The 19,004-nt window shown below is 38.4% G+C and overlaps 3 protein-coding genes across 6 annotated transcripts in view; all 3 read right to left on the reverse strand.

Annotated features, from left to right (window-relative positions):
• Positions 1–423, reverse strand: part of rps6ka3b (ribosomal protein S6 kinase, polypeptide 3b) — an 84,486-nt gene extending 84,063 nt beyond the window's left edge. The window contains exon 1 of the mRNA XM_079260094.1: positions 299–423. Within this exon, the coding sequence (XP_079116220.1) occupies positions 299–361 (63 nt within the window). The 5' untranslated portion in view covers positions 362–423. The remainder of the gene's footprint in view (positions 1–298) is intronic.
• Positions 424–3,373: 2,950 nt separating this feature from the next.
• On the reverse strand, positions 3,374–14,864 carry pdha1b (pyruvate dehydrogenase E1 subunit alpha 1b). Of its 2 annotated transcripts, XM_079259413.1 has the most exons (13): positions 14,728–14,864; positions 13,567–13,587; positions 12,349–12,504; positions 10,894–10,959; positions 10,575–10,748; positions 8,090–8,216; positions 7,904–7,995; positions 7,738–7,830; positions 7,358–7,513; positions 6,948–7,019; positions 5,846–5,913; positions 5,527–5,635; positions 3,374–4,985 (listed from the first exon to the last, which is right to left on the reverse strand). In XM_079259413.1, the coding sequence occupies exons 1-13, from the start codon at positions 14,785–14,787 to the stop codon at positions 4,821–4,823; spliced, it is 1,359 nt and encodes a 452-aa protein (XP_079115539.1). In that variant the 5' UTR covers positions 14,788–14,864; the 3' UTR covers positions 3,374–4,820. The 2 variants fall into 2 exon arrangements, with proteins under 2 accessions (XP_079115539.1, XP_079115540.1); XM_079259414.1 differs by lacking the exon at positions 13,567–13,587.
• Positions 14,865–16,052: 1,188 nt separating this feature from the next.
• acot9.1 (acyl-CoA thioesterase 9, tandem duplicate 1) overlaps positions 16,053–19,004 on the reverse strand; it is a 21,256-nt gene continuing 18,304 nt past the window's right edge. For all 3 annotated transcript variants that reach the window (XM_079260028.1, XM_079260027.1, XM_079260029.1), the window contains 2 exons: positions 16,809–16,959; positions 16,053–16,524 (listed from right to left, as the gene is read on the reverse strand). In XM_079260028.1, coding sequence (XP_079116154.1) covers positions 16,469–16,524; positions 16,809–16,959 — 207 coding nt within the window. In that variant the 3' untranslated portion in view covers positions 16,053–16,468. The remainder of the gene's footprint in view (positions 16,525–16,808; positions 16,960–19,004) is intronic.

Raw genomic sequence — 19,004 nt, forward strand, 5'->3', positions numbered from 1 at the left:
AATAAAAAAAAACAAAAAAAAACCAACAGTGTCTTATATTATTAAATTATATTTTTGCAAATTTTTAGTTATTGTTCCTTTTTTAAGTCTCCAGTTATTTGAGTGACTGTTGTAAATTCAGCCTTTTCTTTAATGAAATGATGTGAATACACAACTGTAGCAGTGAGTTTTCATGCTTTCAGCAGCTGCCTGCATCCTGCACGGTGCCTGGGTTTTACTACATCATCCTCTGAAGAGATTCAAGTCTCTCTGCTGACATGTGGACTAACTAAAGTCTGTGTTCATGTGGATGTCTCACCTCTCCATTTGTACCCCCCACCGGCATCTTCTGCCAGGGATCAGCCAGCTGAGCCAGAGGCATCTTCCACTTTTATTCCTCTTTTCTTCTGCTCCGTTTCCGTCCCTCCCTCCGTCAACTCTTTCAGTCCAGCCGGCTTCTCGCTTTTTCTCTCACTTCCTCTCCTTGTCTTGGTGTTCAGAAATGTTTTAAACCAGCAGTCCTGTTTGTGTCGGCTGGAACCGAACCAAGCGAGCCGAGCCGAGCTAATTCCGGGTCTGTTGCGGCGCTGACACCGCCCCTTCCTCAGCGGAGGCAAACATGAGAAGAAAAAGAGGACGCCCTTTCTCGGAAACTGATCGACTTGACTAATCTGTTTCTCTGATTCCCTCCACCTCTCTCTCTCTCTCTCTCTCTCTCTCTCTCTCTCTCTCTCTCACTTCCGTTGTTTCCCAATATGGCGGCCGGTGTCGGCTTACCTGTCCGTCAGACGGCTACGTCACGCCCGCGTCACAGCGCGAGGCGGCAACCTGAGGTGACGTATCCGCTGCGGCGCTCTGAACTTCTGGAGAAGTGACTCACGGTGAGTTGTTTTAGAGAAGCGGTTCTCAACTTTTTTGCAACACAGTGCCCCTTGTAAAATGTTTTTTTTTTCTCTCAAGTACCTCCTAAACAAGTTTTTTTTTGGTTAAGAAAAAACATAAAATTTTTGTTTGGTTTATTAAACTTTTGTTTGTGTTGTCAAGGCGACAGTGACTGACTGATATGATTTGGCTCATAACAGATGGGGTTTAATAAAGTAACAATATCCAGAAATGATTTATTAAGTTTAAACAAACTTATTAAAGAGCTTAAAAGTATTTACACTGACATGATGTTTGTTTTCTAGCTGGAAATGTGTTTAAACGTGTGAAACATCACAGTTTAATAACACCTGCGTTGACTACAAATTACAGCAAAACTGGGCTGGCTGTAATCAAACACAAGGACAATGTTACCATACCATCATTTTGAATGTTTTTATGAAGTTACCCTTATTATTTATTTATTATTTAAACAGAACATTTTCCTTTATATGAGATTTATTTATATGTTGCTTCTAAACAGCCAAACCTTTATTGTTTTAAAGAAGCAACTGTTTTGGAAAGCAACAATATCCAGAAAGGGATTTATCAAGTTTAAACAAACTTAATAAAGAGCTTAAAAGTATTTACACTGACATGATGTTTGGTTTCTTGCTGGAAATGTGTTGTTTAGACGTGTGAAACGTCACAGTTTGATAACACCTGCGTCAGGGGTGTCAAACTCCAATCCTCAAGGGCCGGTATCCAGCAAGATTTTCTTGTTTCCCTCGAACAAAACAGCTGATTCAAATCAAATGGATCCAGCAGCTCCTTGTCAACCTATTTGTGAATTTTGGTCAGGGGTGTTGGAGCATGAACACAACAAAAACCTGCAGGATACTGGCCCTCGAGGACTGGAGTTTAACTCTTGTGCCCTATGTTGACTAAAAAATTACAACAAAACTGCAAACAAACACAAGGACAGTCATCAAGTGTTAGTCTGACATAGCTAAAGTGACTGAAAAAAGGATTAAATGTTCCAAAACAAATATGGAACAAATATGAATAAGAAATATGAAAATAATCTGTAATGACAGGAGGACAAACAGCATCAAATGAATGCAAAACAAGCAACCTAAATAAATCCTAACAGATCTGAACAATTGTGAAAGTCATAAACATAACAGTAAAGAGAAGAGAAGTAACCTAAACAAGTCAGTTACCAATTTAAACAATTGCAAAGATGACACTGAAATGTGTAAAAGCAATTGACTTGAAAGAGACACCACATGAACACAAAAAGAAGAATTAGCAGAAAGACATTAAATAACCACAGAAATGTAAAGAAATTAATTAATTCATTAAAAAAAAAAAATACACACACAAATTTATTTGATTGGAATTAGGAGATATTCTACACGACAGGCAAAACAATCACAAGAAGAACACAGTAAACAATCTCAGAAAGATGCAGGAAAACTTCAATAGAGATACAAAACTAGTGCTTAGACATGCGAAGCATCTAAAAACAGATGCAGAATGATGCCTTTCAACAGAAATATCACGTACGATTACCACTGCCATGAAAATCTAATCAAAGAAATGAGGAGACACAAACAGATTTCTGCATAAAAGACACAAACCACAGAGTGACACAGATAGTCACACATGTTGATAAGATGCAAAAATTCAGCTATAAAGGCTAAATGCATAAACATTGGGAAGTTACCAAATGAATACAACAAATAGCACCTAAACACACACACACACACACACACAAAAACAAAGACAAAAAACACAAAAATGACAAACATAAAAAACACATGTAAATGCACTAGAAACCAACACATTTCAATTAATATTCTATAACAAATAAACAATTAAGATAAACCCAGAGATCAATGAAACTGAAAACTACTGAAAGTAAAACAGTTCATGTAACAACGCTGCTGTTTCTGTTGGTTAAAAACAGTGCGTGATTTTTAATGTTGCCCCCTGAAGTTTTAATAATCAATGGATTAAAGACAGGTAATTAAAACCTTGTTTTTGTTTTTATTGTATGTATTTTTCTTTTTCACTTTCAGATTATTAGTTATTTCAAAGACTTTACTTTTTTTTATAATGAAATACTTTGCTTTCATTTTGCTGTTTTGTTCATTTTTATACTCAGACATTAATCTATTACATTTAAAGGCTAATACACTAGAAATACACTAGAAATGACAGTCAAAATGTTATTTTGTCCCCTTACACACATCTTGACAAAAACAAGCTGCTGCAGTTTGGGTACGTAGCATTTATATTTAGCCTTATAGCGACATCTGCTGGTAGATGATGGAAGCGACACACACAGCTCAACTTCATTTTTACACCATTAGTTGCCAGTTTTATTACTCTTTCAAATATTTGGTCTTATTTTTCCTCCAACATTAAACTTGTCTGGCCTTTATTTCAGGGGTTAAATGTGTTTATTCCTAAATACGGCTGGATTTCAAACCAATATTCAAATTACAGAAACAAAATTTCCTTGTTTGTTATAGCATTTATTTTACATTGAGTTTTACAGTCTGCTCGTGTCCAACATTTAGTAGTGAAACAGTAAAATTTTCTGTACAAATTCACTACAAAGATGTCGATGAAACATCACCCATAATCTTCAGGTGAGTGATCGTGAGCTAGGGCAGGGGTGTCCGTCTCCGGGGCTCGAGGGCCACAATCCTGCAGGTCTTCCATGTATCTCTGCTACAACACAACTGACTCAAAAGAATCAGTCACTGTGGAAATAATCATCAGCTGTTAGATCCAATTAATGTGAGCTAGGTGTGACGGAAAAGGGATACACTGAAAACCTGCAGGAAGGTGGCCCTTTTGGATGTCACTTATTTCAGCACTCCTGCAGTTTTGTCATGAAAAAAAATAGTTTTTATTTCCCAGCACAGAAGAATTCCTTCCACACTTATCTGTCCTTCAGCAAGCAACAAGATTTATGTTTGTTTTTTTTTTATTGCATGAGGGGGTGGAGATTTGTCATTTGTGTTTCGCTGCATTTACAATTACTTGTGTAAGTAAAAAAAAAAAAAAAAAAAAAAACTTTATTCTGTACATCCGGTTAAAACCCATCCTTAACAGATACATGTAAAGCACCAGTACAAGTCTGGAAACACCTGCTTCTGCAAAAGTTACCATTTTCTGAAGTGTAAAACAAGATTTTATAACAAAATAGTCCCCATTTAAACATCTCTCATCAGTTTTGTTTCATTTTGCTCAAAATCAAACCAAGCGAAGGAAGTCTGGAGTTTGTTTCAGGACATCGTAAAAAGCACGTCTTTACAACTGAAGCATCCAGGTGATCTCGTCAAGCTGAGAGAGAATCCAAATCTGCTTTGCTTTGGTTTCGTGCTACATAAACTCATTTCATACTTGTGTATCTTAAACTGGTTCCACACTTTAGAAAATAAAAGAAATATGTGACAGTTTATTCAGACGTTTCAAACTCGCTTTGTCCACCTAGAAAGCAGCAAGTTAAAGCAAGTGCACAAGAAGCAGACAGACATATTCGTGATGGCATCTTTACACGCTGAAAATAATTTGCATTTTGGTTTTATAACCTTTTAAAATCTCTGTTAAACATGAAGGAAGTTATAATGAACCTGTCATTCAAAACAATTGTTCGTTTCGTGCGCATCTATTGCACAGCCCTGCAGAATTTCACCTGTCAAATAGACACAGTGCATTTTCTCATTTGCTCACACACAAACATGACCACATCCTGAAACGACACCAACAGACTGGTCAGATGTTCAGCAGGAACAATAACTTATAAGTTTCTATATAAAACTATAAATAAATAATACTGGCAGGTTTCAGGTAAAAACTGAGTCCCATTAAAGGTGCTGAGATCTAAAGTCAGGGGTGTTTTTCTTGGTTCGGTAAGGACTGTAGCTCTGCTGAGTCTATTGGAGTGTCTAGCAGGGTTGAGTCTAGCTGACAGACTTAAGTTTGGACCAAGGGTTTGTCCCGCGGACTTCTAGCGGCGGGTTGTTGGAGAAGATGTGGTTGCAAAGCTCCTCCAGCGGTGGCTCTGGATCAGAGGTTGCAAACTGAGCCGCCTCTTCCACCTCCTTACGGATCTCAGAATCCATTTCCTGACGAAAGACAAATCAACTCCTGAAACTTGTAAAGAAAATAGTCCAAACACAAGATAAAGGACAGAGTAGTAGATCATAAACAGACTGTTTTATCTGGATTTTAGATAAATTAGGAATCAGGTTTTATAATAAAAGGTCAAACTTGGCAGGGAAATTTATGTTTTATCAATTATGTCTCCCTTCAAATAAAACCAACAGACATGGTTGGAAAACCCGATGGGTCACCTTGACAACGAGGTATTACTTGTAACAACAGCGCTTCAGTAGAATGAGAGGAACAACTAAATGCGAGGGATGGATCCTCAAAAATGTGCTGAAATCCTCTGAGTTTGGTGTTAAAAACCCGTGTCTTAAGTGTCTTAATGGATTGAATGAAAATAATTGAGCACACAAACACAAATTTCCTTCCTTTTCTGCTACGACTCTAAAACAAAAACACAAAAACTAAAGAGCAGAACAGTGTGTAAGTCTACATTCATCCTGTCTGCTTCCATAGTGATTATAAGGTCAGTAAACAGATTTGATGCGCTGCTCTCACCTTAAATTCCTCTGCAGACGCCATGTTGTTGCTGAGCATGCGCTCCTTCAGCATAGAGATGGGGTCGCTCTTGCTTCGCACCTCCTGGATCTCCTCGCGAGTGCGATAGCTGCCAGATGCAACACGGCAGAACAAACTATTTAGATCTGTAAAGTCGTAGGAAGATACCAAACTCCCTCTTGGACGTGTGTGTGTGTGTGTGTGTGTGTGTGTGTGTGGGTGGGTGGGTGGGGGGGGGGGGGGGGGGGGGGGTTTAATTTATTACAGTTATATTTAGTCTCTTTATGTGACCCACAGCTCAGCGTTCCTGATGATTTACCTGACACCAGGGTCGCTCATGCTGTGTCCATGGTAACGGTAGGTCTGCAGCTCCATCACAATGGGACCCTGAAAAACACAGCAGGTCATTTCTGCAGCTACATACAAACTGCTGCATCCAAACCAGCAGCAAAGTGGCAGATATGAGCATTTCAACACAACAAAGACCTATCATTAAATGGATTGAAGTGTTTGCATTCACCTACAGATGCAGACTGGATAGTTTATTTACTGATCGACACATGGCTTCCTGTAAAACCCCTGCTGCACCCACCAAACCAAAAACAGTCAAAAAGTCCAAACCTAATCATTCACTAGTGGCATAATCATGATTATTGCAGTTTCCATCCTTTCTATGGACAGATTTCAGCTCAGCTGGCGTCTCTTTTGACAGAAGGATGAAAACACAAACTCGTCTCGCAGATATTTTCTCATTTCATTGCAACAAATACAGGAATTTTAATGATAACTGTGTTCCTCCTGTTATCTAGAGCAACACTACATAAGTTTTCAGCTTCTCACTCATGTTAATGCCACACTGACATATTCTTTAGGTACATTCCTGAAGCTGTTCAGCTGAATCAGCCATGGTAAAGTAGAACGGAGCTGCAAGGCTGAGAAACCAGCAACTTTTCCAGCGCAGAGCATCACATCACAGCTCCATTCTACTTTACTACTGCTGATTCAGCACAAACACAAAAGGAAAACATAAAAACAAGAGGAGTAGAAAGAGAGGGGGACAGAGCTGTACAGAAGACAAGATTAGATTGTCTTTTACTGTCTGGAGAGCACTCGGAGAAGAGACAGGATGCAAGAAAAACTATGACCAGACCTTACTGTCTACAGCTTGATGGTTAATTCACATTACTTATAATCCTTTTTACTTCATTTAAAATAAAAACTATTGTTTGTTTTTCCAGCATTTGTTCACTACAGCAGTAATAAGAGGACAAACTAAGACTGACATTGAGAATCTAAAACCAGGAATTTAAGTTAATCTGAAAATTAAACCACTTTAACATCAAAAGGCAAAACTTTAAGCTGTTAGAAAAAAAAAATAGAAAAGTTTCTGTCAATTATTCTGAAAACTGACTTTAACTTACCTTTCCAGATCTGCAGTAATCTGCAGCGAACTTTGTGGCCTCCCTGACACACAGGACGTCCATCCCATCCACCTACAGAGGAGACCAGCATCATCATTAGATGGATTTCATTCAGTTAGTCTGAAACATCTCAGTGATATCTGACATCAGTCTAATGTGCAGCCTTTCTGCCTGCACGGTTTGTGTGCAGTATCATACATGAGCATCAGACAGCTGTATGCATGCTCACACCTGCAACTGCCAGGACGGGCCGTCAGCCTCCTCCTGTTATAGTCTGGGTCTGTACGGGCCAGCTGCAGCGTACGGCCAACAGGCACGAAGCAGCCGATGCTTCAGACCGCCAGAGTTTCTTTACATTTCTGTCAACATTTCTCCATTTAAAGTAGCAAAGTAGTGTGTGTGCGTCTCACTCTAAGTCCCGGTATGAAGTCTCCTCTCTTGTAGTAGTCTGTGCTGGCGGCTGCTCTCTCCACCGACGTTCCCATGCCGTATTTGTTGTTCTCACAGATGAAGATGCAAGGCAGCTTCCACAGAGCAGCCATGTTGAATGACTCAAAGAGCTGGCCCTGATTGAATCGGACAAAACGACACGTGATCGCACCAACTCTGACATCTAATGTATTCAATAGAAAACTGTTTTATTCTGTTTTGTTTTTTATATATATATCATTACTACCTTCAGCAGTGTTAATTACTTATTTATCTATTTAATGCAAAATGTAAGACATTTAACTGGGAGGATTTATAAAGAATAAAATATCTGGATTTTGCGTGCTGCTCTGTAGCTCACCTGATTGGCCGCTCCGTCTCCATAGAGCGTGACACACACCTGATTATTGCCTTGGTACTGGCAGGCCAGAGCAATACCTGCGCCCAAAGGCACCTGGAGAGTTCAGTTCAGTTAATTCCAGATAAAGGTAACAAGATGTTGCAGCGGTGACGTTTCGTGTGCTTACTTGTGCGCCCACGATGCCGTTGCCGCCATAGAAATGTGGCGCGTACATGTGCATGGATCCTCCCTTCCCTTTGGCCACGCCCCCTTTCCGACCTGAAAGGGGAACCATCAGTAAAAGGGGTGAAGGCATGTCATCATCATCATCATCGAGCAAACTGCTTGCGAGTTATTTAGCTTCTGTTCTCACCAGTGAGCTCAGCTAAGATCTCCTTCACCGACACGCCGCGGGTGTACGTGTATCCGTGGGCTCGGTAGGCCGTGATCAGATGGTCGGAGGAGTTGATGGCGGCCTCGATGCCTGCAGCACACGCTTCCTGTGGAGGAAGAATATAACTTTCAGTACCTGGCATGTGTATAGAGTGTTTTAAATGGAAAATATGAGATTTTTTTTTCTGGACTAAAATGTTTAAATTAATAGAATTTATCCTTCATTCATTTCTTAACCACTTAGTCCAATTAGGAGTTGCAGGGAAGCTGGAGTCTAGCTCAGCAATCATTGGGCGAGAGGCGGGTACACCCTGGACGTGTCGCCAGTCCCTCACAGAGAGACAAAATATCATTCACACACACTCCTAGGAACAATAGAGTCACCAATTAACCTAACATGCATGTGTGTGTTTGGATGGTGGGAGGAAGCCGGCGAGAACCCTGGCATGCATTAGGAGAACATGCAACGCCACCGTTTATAACTCCCTCCAGCCGGAGCTCAAACAGCGACCCTCTAGCTGTGAGGCCACAGTGTTAACCACTCCACCACCGTGCCACCACACTACAATACGCATTCCTATCAAAAGTAATAAGAGAGGGAAAAGCAGATCAATAAATCGAATATCGGGATTTTTTGCTTGCCAATTTCAAAAATCAATTTTTATTTAAAAAAAAAAAAATTCTTAATTTTTTAAAAATAAAAATAATGCAATATAAAATATTTGTCCGTTTCATTGTTTTTGTGTATCTATTTTCTTGTTTTCTTGGTTATTTTAGCAGCAGAATGATGATCTGGCTACTGTGTTGTTTTTTTCTTCATTGAAATAAAAAAAAAAAAAAATGAGGAGCAAATTAAAAAAAAAAAAGTTTTGCACATTTTTTTTGCTTTTAATCTACAAAAATCTGCAATATCGAAGAATTGTGAGAATCACAATTTAAATTGAATCGGCACCCAAAAAACATCGGAATCGAATTGGGACAAAAGCATATCGTCACAGCCCTACTAAATAATAACAAATTTACTAAATATTGCTGCCGTGTTAACACGAAGCCCGTATCGTTCACCTTGACTGTGATGGCGCAGAAGAGCGATCGTGCCCAGGTCAAAGAGGTGGACTCTGCTTCTGCAGTTTAATGGAGGTAAATACGCTTGTTCCATGTCGTTTCTGTAGTTATTCATGCAGTCACGTGAAAGAGTAATAACATTTTTTATTTCTTGGTACATAATCTAAATAAAAACTAATCAAATGAACTTTATTAACTCATCATCATCATCATCATCATCTGTGTGATCGCCTGCAGAAAAACAAGATGCTTTCCCAGTTTAGGGGTGTTTGTTCACACAGTGCAAAGGAGGAAAGACATCAGCAACTGTTCTAGCCCATCTGTCTGGTAAAAGGCTATGAGGTCGTTTCCAAACATTGAAGAAAGGTGCAAAAACGTCCCAGAAGTGGACGTCCCAGGAAGTTCAGACATGCAGCGCTCAGGGAAACTGCAGAAATCCCAAAAGCTACATCTCAGACTATTCAGACCTTCGTTAACAAGCTAAATGTTAAAGTTTATGAAAGTACAACTAGAAAAACACAGAACAAAAAAAGTGAAGGATTTCTCTTTTTGTTTTCCTTTTCTTTCCTCCAACTTTGTTATTTTACCTTTTTGTTTTCACTCAAACATGTAAAAACGCATAAATCTAAATGTTAAATGAAAAAATGTTACTAAAAATACTTAAATAAAAGAAAAAGACTGAACATGTGTGGCAGCGGCTGAACACAAGCTTGCAAAGCTGCATCTTAACAAATAAACAACATGACTTCTGGAACAACATCCTTCAGAAAGAGGAGAGCAAAGCGGTGAGGTCTGGTCCGCCTGCGGTGAAAAAGTACATCACCTCATATTAACTGTCCCACACGCTGGTGGAGGGCTGATGAGCTGGTATGTTCCAGGACCTGGACACTTTGCACTCAATGAACAAATCCTGAACTTTCTATCTGAAAGTATTCCGGCGTGAAAAGTGAGACCATCTGTCTGATCCATTTTCAGCCACATTTAGTTGTCAAACAACAAAACAATGATCCCAAACAAAACCTCAATTCTGCAACAGAAAACAAAAAAACAAAAAGAGAAATGAATCAAGGTGTTTGATCCAAAATCCAGAACTAAACCTGCCTGAAATCCTCTGACAGGACCTAAAAAGACCTGTGCATCATCAACACTGAGACAACACACAAAACAACAACTTCAAGTTATCGGCACTAAAAAGTGGTTCAACAAGCTGCTGAAGGATGTTTTTTCTCTCCCTTCACACTCCTGCTACTTGCCTTAGTTAAATGAGACGTGACTTTACAAGCAGGTAAGAACCAGTTATATGTGCTGATGTGGAAAACCATCGTGTTTTAGACAATAATTAAAAGCCGCCTGTATCAGCAGGAAACTTTACACTGAATGACATCTCTGTTTGTAGCTACCTGTCCATCGTACAGGTGGCAGAAGCCCCTGATGATCTTCTGTTTGTAGAGCTGGTCGGCTTTGAGCTCCATGCGCCTCACCGTCTGCATGGTGCGGTAATACTGCAGGCCCTGCTCCCTGGTAAGCTCCGCCTTCTCTGGAGGACCCTCCTCCAGGCGGTGCACATCGCATTTCTACCGGAGACAAAGCTCTCGTCACACCACACACCTTCCCGGCGCAACAACACCACATACAGCTGCTGTTTCAGCGCGTACAGTAACACCTCTTCAGAGACAGAGAACTGAGCTTAGCGTCAGACTGATTAGAGTCTGGACTCACCTTGATGTCAAAGGTCACCTGAGGAGTGAAGTCAGTAAAGGAGCGGGCGACGACGACTCTGCCGCCCTGAAAAACACGTCAGGAACAATTACCTTCGTTGACAGGGACTGCAGTAACATCGTAACGCTACTTAAATCACACACACGTCTTCCAAAGCAAGCAGCAGGAAGCTGCCCTCTTCTTCACAGCAGGTGGGGGGGGTGTTAGTGGGATTAGACAAGGCAGGGATCAGGTTTGGCTCTGCTGGTCTACGCTGCAACTGATCAAGTTGAGGTCAGTAACAGGGTGGGAGAACGATAAGCCAATCCTCGGCCACTTCAGAGGTCTGTGTGCTTAAAAAATAATGTCGTTTCCAAATTCACTGATTGACGTTTACGTTCTTCATCCCAGCATTACTGAGCACTTAACTGGAGTTTTACATCAGTAGAGGGAAATCAAAAAGTATTTTCCTTTGCTACATTTTTTAATGGAACAATTATAAAAAGTTTTTTTTTCAGCTGAAAGCTGTGATGAATCGTGATTGCAAACGTTGCAAGAGTTTTAATTAACCATTAATAGTTTAAAACCATTAATAGTAAAACTCAAAAGTTCAGCATATTAGTGTAAAACTTGATAACTACAGTCCTCATCACATCCCGAGATCACCAAATATTTATATTATTAAACTATAAACTATATTATGCTGCCACAGATAAATGGAAAAAGTTGGTTTTCTGCTTTATAAAATGAAAAATTTTGTACTTCGTTATCAGATATGAGAAATACATTAGAATTTAATGTAACAAATTAATGCAGAAACACTCAGAAAACCACAAAGGCAGAAGTTACAGTTTTTGGGAAAGACAGATTGTTTAAAAACAAAAAGGTATAAAAAAGCAAATAAAAAATCCAGATAACAGTCTTAATCTGAGGAGCAACAGCAGAAATTTTGAAGACACAGAAAGTAATCCAGACAAAATTAAAGAAAGACCAACAGAAAGGTGGAAGTTTATAATGGAAGAGAAAGAAAGCGAGATAAATGTCAAAAGACAGAGAAATGCAGATAGAAATATAGAAATGATAAAAGACAGAAGAAATCTACCGTGAGAAAAAAAAAAAATCCATCAAGGAATATTTATATTTATACAGGAAAAAAACAAAAAGACCCCTCAGAAATTCAAAGATGGGAACTGAAAGCTTTAGAGGAAAGATACAGAAATCCAGGAACAAACAGGAGAAATGAAGGAAGCAAGAGAAGCAGAAGTAGAAAGAGAGATCCAGATGGACAGAAACACGGACATCAAGCGATTAGAAGACAAATTTCAGTCGTTCTTTTCTTATTTAGCATCTTCAGTTAGTGATTTAATGCATTTCCCAGAAACAAGTTACCAAATAAGCTTCGCAAAAAGCTGTGGTTAAGTTCCCCAGCCCTGTTAGTGAGCATACACACACCCAGGATGCCACAGGAGTCCTTACTGGTCTGTCTAGCTGGTCGGTCTGGATGCTAACTAACTGTGTAGCAGTCGATCTAGTACTGACTGGTGGTGGTTTAGGTGGTTGTCGCTGGGTCAGTGCCAAGGCGGGCGCCGCCGGTGAAGTTAGATTGACGTAGTCTGACAGGTCAATCAGCAGCTGGGGAACACAGGAGCCAACCAGTCAGACCAGAGCACAGCACACCCAGAGGAGCTCTACAGGAGCTACAGGTGGGGAGACGTCTACAAGTGAAACAGCAGAAGCAACAGCTAGATGGAGAAAAACATGACGACTGGGGTCTAAAACGATGAGAACACACTGCAGGAACATGGAGACTGATACCAGCCCAACAGTGTCTATGCTGTGTGTGCGACTTCCCCACCAGCACAACTTTATGTCAGATTAGAGGATTAATCAGTAAAAAGCTCCGCAATATTCCAGACAAGATGCTCCATCTGCAGGAAATAAAACTGCTGAAAGAAACGTTTAACCAAAGAATAAATAAAGAATTAAATATCTGCTGGTTTTAGTCATTTAGATGCGAAAAACAGATTAATTTATCTGGAAAAAAAAATTCATTACAAGTAGAAGAACTAGACCAATTTTTTTTTACTTGTGGTTCAGACTTTTCTTTTTCAGAAAAGCCGAGCAAAATTATTTCTAAATATATAAATAAACTGTCAAAACGTGACCTAAAAAAAATTCAATTCATTTATTTATGCAAAGACAATTCCCAGCATAAAGGGAGTTTAAACAGAAAGTACAAGTTTGACGCAAGTCTAAATAAATGCTCTCCAATCAAATCCATCTGTACTCCAATTAGTAATGCAATGGAATATAATTCTTATTTTCAGATAATTCTGTGTTAAATAGTACAGGATTATTATGAATGAATGATTAATTTAACTCATAATTAGAAAAGTACACCAAATATGAACATATGTTGTGCTGATGTGAAATATCACTGATGCAGCTTATTGGTAACAGAACTGCTGCAGGAGACTCTCTCTACTGATAAATGCATATTTAAAATGATTAAATTAGCGATTTAAATGACACTTGATAAAACAGAGTGCACAAACACAAGGGAAACTCAAGTTTAACACCATGAGGTTGACTTCTTTCAGCTGCGCTTCAGAAAAGCTCTCTGGGAAACGACATCACTGCAGAGGGAAGGAAGTGAAGGATCAGGCCTAAAGACAAACATCAGCAGCTGCTTACCTCCGACACTGTTTGGGCTCCCTAGGGTTCAGGTGCAGGGGAGAGGGAGAGGAGGGAGAGAAGCGAGAAATAAATGGGGATTGTTGAATGTTGTGTTTGTGAAGAATGGAGGCAGGAAAGCAGCAGGCAGGAAGGTGAAAGCTGGCAGTAAACTAGCGGGGTTCCTACAGTCACTCACATTGAAAGGGGTTTTTTTTTTTTTTTTTTTTTTAAGGATCAGAAAGTGATTCACACAACAAAAAGGATGTTCAACATGAAAATTTGATATACTTGTTTCTAGTGTCCGTAGGAACCTGCTGGCACTGACACACCACAACACAGACATGCTTCTGACAGAGATGCACCGATATGCTTCAATCAGAGACATTAGACATTTACCCACACTTATCTGTAGATTTTGGATTGTGTAAATGCTTTTGGAAGAGCTTAAGAATCCAGTTTGGCATTTTTTAAAATCATTGTGCACAACATCATCAAGGTTTCTGATCACCTGTGCAGCCATGCCTTGATTTTTCACCATTTGCACCAACTCTTACTCACACCTGCACAGCTTGTTCAGAAACCTTAAAACTAGGTCCATCTTCAGGTTTCCATCAGGGTCATTAAAGTAGAAGACGTAACTAAGATGTTTGCATGTACAAAATACGACAATGCTACTCTATGAACAGACTATATTAACTTTTACTTCAGAATACTTTAAATGATATATGGGATTTATTATGTAAACACACTGGTCCAAACTGGACCTTAGTGTGGACCCAACCCAGTCACATCTGTGCATCTGTAGCAGTGCAAGTTTGGTGTGCCGTTTGAGGAAAGCAAACCTATAAAATCACAAACACACACACACACGCAGGAATAATCCAGGTTAGAAACAGTATATTTATATAAAGTGCCGTCGCAGAGTTAGCTCCCGGGTTTCACTGTTTAACCGTGCACAGAATGAATGAAAACATTAGTTCACTCAGCAGCGTTATGTGAACATAATTGTCCTTACGTCCCCTAAAACATGCAAAATAATAAATGAGGAGTGAAACTATCCAGCAGGGCTAACATTAGCCACAGCTCACAAGGTCAGCCACCTTCACATCAGCCAGGCTAGCGGTTAGCATGGACCGGTCCCGCTCTGAAGCTCGACGTCAAACCCTCCAAACCACTCACCACATTTTTGCCAGTGATCCTACAAAGTGCGTTGGATATGATTGCTATCATGGCTTTCATAGTAGACAGCCGCGATCTGACTCAGAGGAGGATTAATGACACCTGTTTATCTGCTAATTACCTACTGGTGTCCGTTTGGTAACTGGCGCCGGTGGGCAACAACAAATGAAGATCATTTCCGGACTGGGTTTATAGCTTCCTAGAAGAGCACACACTTTTTTTTCACCCCAATTTTTTAATCTAAATTTTTTATTATATAATTAAAATTTGCTCATGAATTTACCAGAATATATTTTAAAAAATCAGCCACTAACGTAATAAGGAAATAAACAATTGCAGTTATTATATTTGAGTAGAACATATATCTATTTAGATAAGATAAGACTATTTATATAGTACTTTTCACAGACACAAGGTCACAAAGTGCTTCTGCAACGTGTGAAAATAAATAAATAAAAACATTATAAATACCAAGCAGTGATTAGACACTCCATAATTAGAAATTCAGAGTTGAATAAGCCCAAAAAGCTCAGAAAATACAACAGAATTTATGGCATCAAAACTTTCCTATTATTTGTCAGTTTAAGATGATGTGTATAATACTGTATCTTTTCAGAGGAGTCATGTTTGTGGAAAATAGGTAATGAAAAACAGCTGCAGAATCACTCATTTCTCTTCTCTCAAAACATTTTAAAACTATATTTACTGTGTTAAAAAATTAAAAGATGTAAAACTAAGTATAGAAACAGAAAATAGAGTATTTCTTATATCAAATCTTGTAAATAAACCAAAGTAATCTCTAAAAATACATATATTTTGTTTAAGCACTTGGTTATAGTTAACTTTCTGTTAAATCATTTATTTTGAGGGTCTTTTGGTCCATAATTTGAAGCAGAGCTAAGTTGAAGGCAATGAAAAGATGGTAAAGGGTGTTACAGATCTCCACATAAAAATGTCCTTTTATGTTGTTATTTGCATCCCCCTTGTTATAGGAACAAGGTTTGTTTAACATGTTAACAAGAGGACAATGTAAATGTTTATATTACCAAATAGATGTTTTATTATTTTACTCAGAGATTTAAATTAATGGTAAAGGTCGTATTTGATTTATTCTTATGTTTTTTATTTGCCAAATAAGCTAATGTACGTTTAAAACAAAAAACAAACGGGGTAATGTTAAGGTTGAGATAGATAAGTATTTATTTATAGCATTTGAGTATAAACATCACTTGAACCTCATCCCTCCAGCAGCACTCTGACACATTCAGAAAGAACAAATAAAAAATAAAATAAAAACAATTTGTGATATAAACGACAGCAGAATATAAAATGTAACATGCTATAGTGTAACAGTATGAATAAATCAGATATGTATGAGAGATAACAAAAACAGAAGCTTTTACTTTATTAACTTGTGTGTTTGTTGGGAAGCACAAAGCCAAGAGTAGCTTAAAATGCTGTAGAAAGAAAACTTAGTGGACAAAAGGAATATAAAAAGAACACTTTTGGTTTTTCCTCTTTTTTCGGTAATGTTATGCAAAGACAGTGTGTAAACAGCCAGAACAAAACAGGAAAATCAACCATAATTATCTTGTAGATGCTGTAATAGTGATGTAAAAAAAAAAAATTTTTTTAAAAAAGGTGTAAAGCACGGTAACTGCGTTTGTTTGTCTCAGCTGATACGCCCTGTTGGCTTGTTGGTGAGACAGTAAAAGGCTTTAGTCGGGGCATCGTGCATCTCTCAGGCTTCCACTGTTTGATTGAAATGTCTTTTCCCGTCCAGGTACAGCATCGATTCTGTTCAGACACATACAACAAACAAGCACACATCCATTTAAATCATGTTTGAATTATATAGTTTAAACTCTAGAAAACTGATTTTCTATGACATGTAAAAAGTTTGTCATTTTTCTGCCATTAAGATCTTCAACATTTCATGTCCAATCTTTTACAAAGAGAGACCAGATGAACTAAAATACAAAAATGTAAGAACTTCTGGCCATAAGTCATTAAAAACCTGGCTAAACCTGAATGAGCGTTAACAACATAGTGGACCATTGTGAGAATATCGCAGGGCTCACCTCCATATGTCTTGGGAACGATGTTGGGAACGTCACGATCTGACGCAAAGGTGTAGTGGAAGACGTTGGTAGTGTTGTGCTGGCGTGTCAGGGGGTCATACACCTCGCTGTGAACTCTGACCTGGATGTACTTCCCCTGTGTGTAACACACCTGAAACACAAAACGCCACCAAAGCTACTGAAGGACACCAAGAGTTCACTTTTCCAATCGTAAGTAGACAGCTGTTATGAATGAAATGAAAATTAGATGAAATGAAAATTAAATGAAAAACACTTTATTAATCCCCAAAGGGAAATTCTGTATTGTAGTATATAATAATTAACTAGAGGAGGTCTTGTTCCGGAGGCTGCTGGCAGGAATGATCTTCTGTATCTTTCAGTCTTGCATCAGACCTGAAGAAGCCTCTCACTGAACACACTTTGTTGTTTCATCACTGTGTTGTGGAGAGGGTGTGAAGAATCGTCCATCATCTTCATCAGCTTGTGCAGCATTCTTCTTTGGACAATCAGCTCCAATTATAATATGTTATAATGTGTTATTGTGTTATTATGTCACAACAATTATGATAAAAACTTTATGCAGGATGAAGCGAAGGCGTAATTATATCTGATCAGTCAGGCTTCATTCAGAGGTGCTCCAAGGCACATTTTCCATTATTGTTCAGCAACATGAACACATTAACCAAGCAAACAATGTGTGCATCGCATCAACAGCAGTTCAGGAGACAATGAAATGGAGAGTGTAAAAATCGGCTCAAATATGTGAAAAATTAAACACAACTGCTGGTTAAGTCAGAATTTTTATCACTTAATTAATGTTTTTAGTTGTTTTATTAACCAGCATTCAGTTAAAGAGACAGTATTCAGGGAATGATGTTTTTCGGGGAATGTGGGTGGGTGTGGGGGGGTTCTTTGCTCTATGTCCTTGTGTGTGAGTGTGTGGAAAGAGCTTATGTCTATTATTTTTAAATGCCTTTTTATCCACTGTTTGTTTTAATCCTTATAACTTGATTTTATCTTGTAAAGCACTTTGTGTTGCCCGTGGCATGAAGTGCTCAAGAAATGAAGCTATACATCAGCAATATGTGGGAATGTATTGAAGAAGCTGTTTTGGGGCTTAAAAGTTCACTGAACTGATTAATCATAAACTATTGCAACGCAAATATCACGTTTGTTGGGAGACTGCTGATGAGTGAAAAACCCAGGAGATTTTTATGTGAATTACCTCACTAGTGTAACATGTTTTATAATTGTCAGCACTGATTCCACCAGATATGATAACTACATCACAAAACAAGAAGTGTCAGGGACGCTTTGTAGGTTAAACTGGACTAAACATCTCTGAACAGGGGAGGTGCTCTCACACATCATCTTCCTATCTACATGGTTTCAGAACAATTCACACGTTGGACCTTATAAAGTAGGTTTTGGTCATGCAGGTAAACAACTCGCAGGTGACAATGACGCGAACAATTCACACATTTACAACGTATGTGACTTTAAATACCCTTAATGTGTGATCATTCCTCAAAAATTCCCCCAAATAAACATTTCATTGCCAAGTTTTTACAGCTCAACCCAGTATAACAGCAGAAAACTGGACTTTATGATTCAAACTGCTCTTCATCACTCATTTATTTTATTCTTTTTTAGTGTAACAGATTATTTAATAGATCTTACTTTTAGCAACTAAGAGACAGCACATAGACAAAACATATATTCCCTGCAAAAACTGAAATCTAAGTAAGATTAAAAATCTTAAATTGAGTACACATATGCTTTTTTTTTTTTTTTAAAGGTAAGATAATTCTTAGTTTTTATGCCAGAGAATTCCTCTTTTTTAAGAGTATTTTTAATTGTTTTGGGAAGTATTGACAAGCCAGATTTTCTTGTTCTGTTGGCAGATAATTTATCTTATTTTAAGCAACATTTACCTAATTTTTGTATTTTTTTCTTGTTTTTTAAGACTGAGTTTTTGCAGTGTTGATACTGGACACAAATAGTAGTATTATATTGCATGTGTTGAAGAGCAAATGTCCAGTTAATATTTTAAGGAGGATGTTTTGATGAATGAAATAAACTTGGTGGAAAATGATCATTTAGAAGTGATAGTTTCTATATTAAGCTTAACTGACCTTCAATTTGTCTCTAAGTTTCCAAGAAAACCATTTGTTCCTTAGTTAAATATGTTAACCT

The sequence above is a fragment of the Telmatherina bonti genome, assembly GCF_933228915.1.
Source record: "Telmatherina bonti genome assembly, chromosome: 20".
NCBI lineage: Eukaryota > Metazoa > Chordata > Actinopteri > Atheriniformes > Telmatherinidae > Telmatherina > Telmatherina bonti.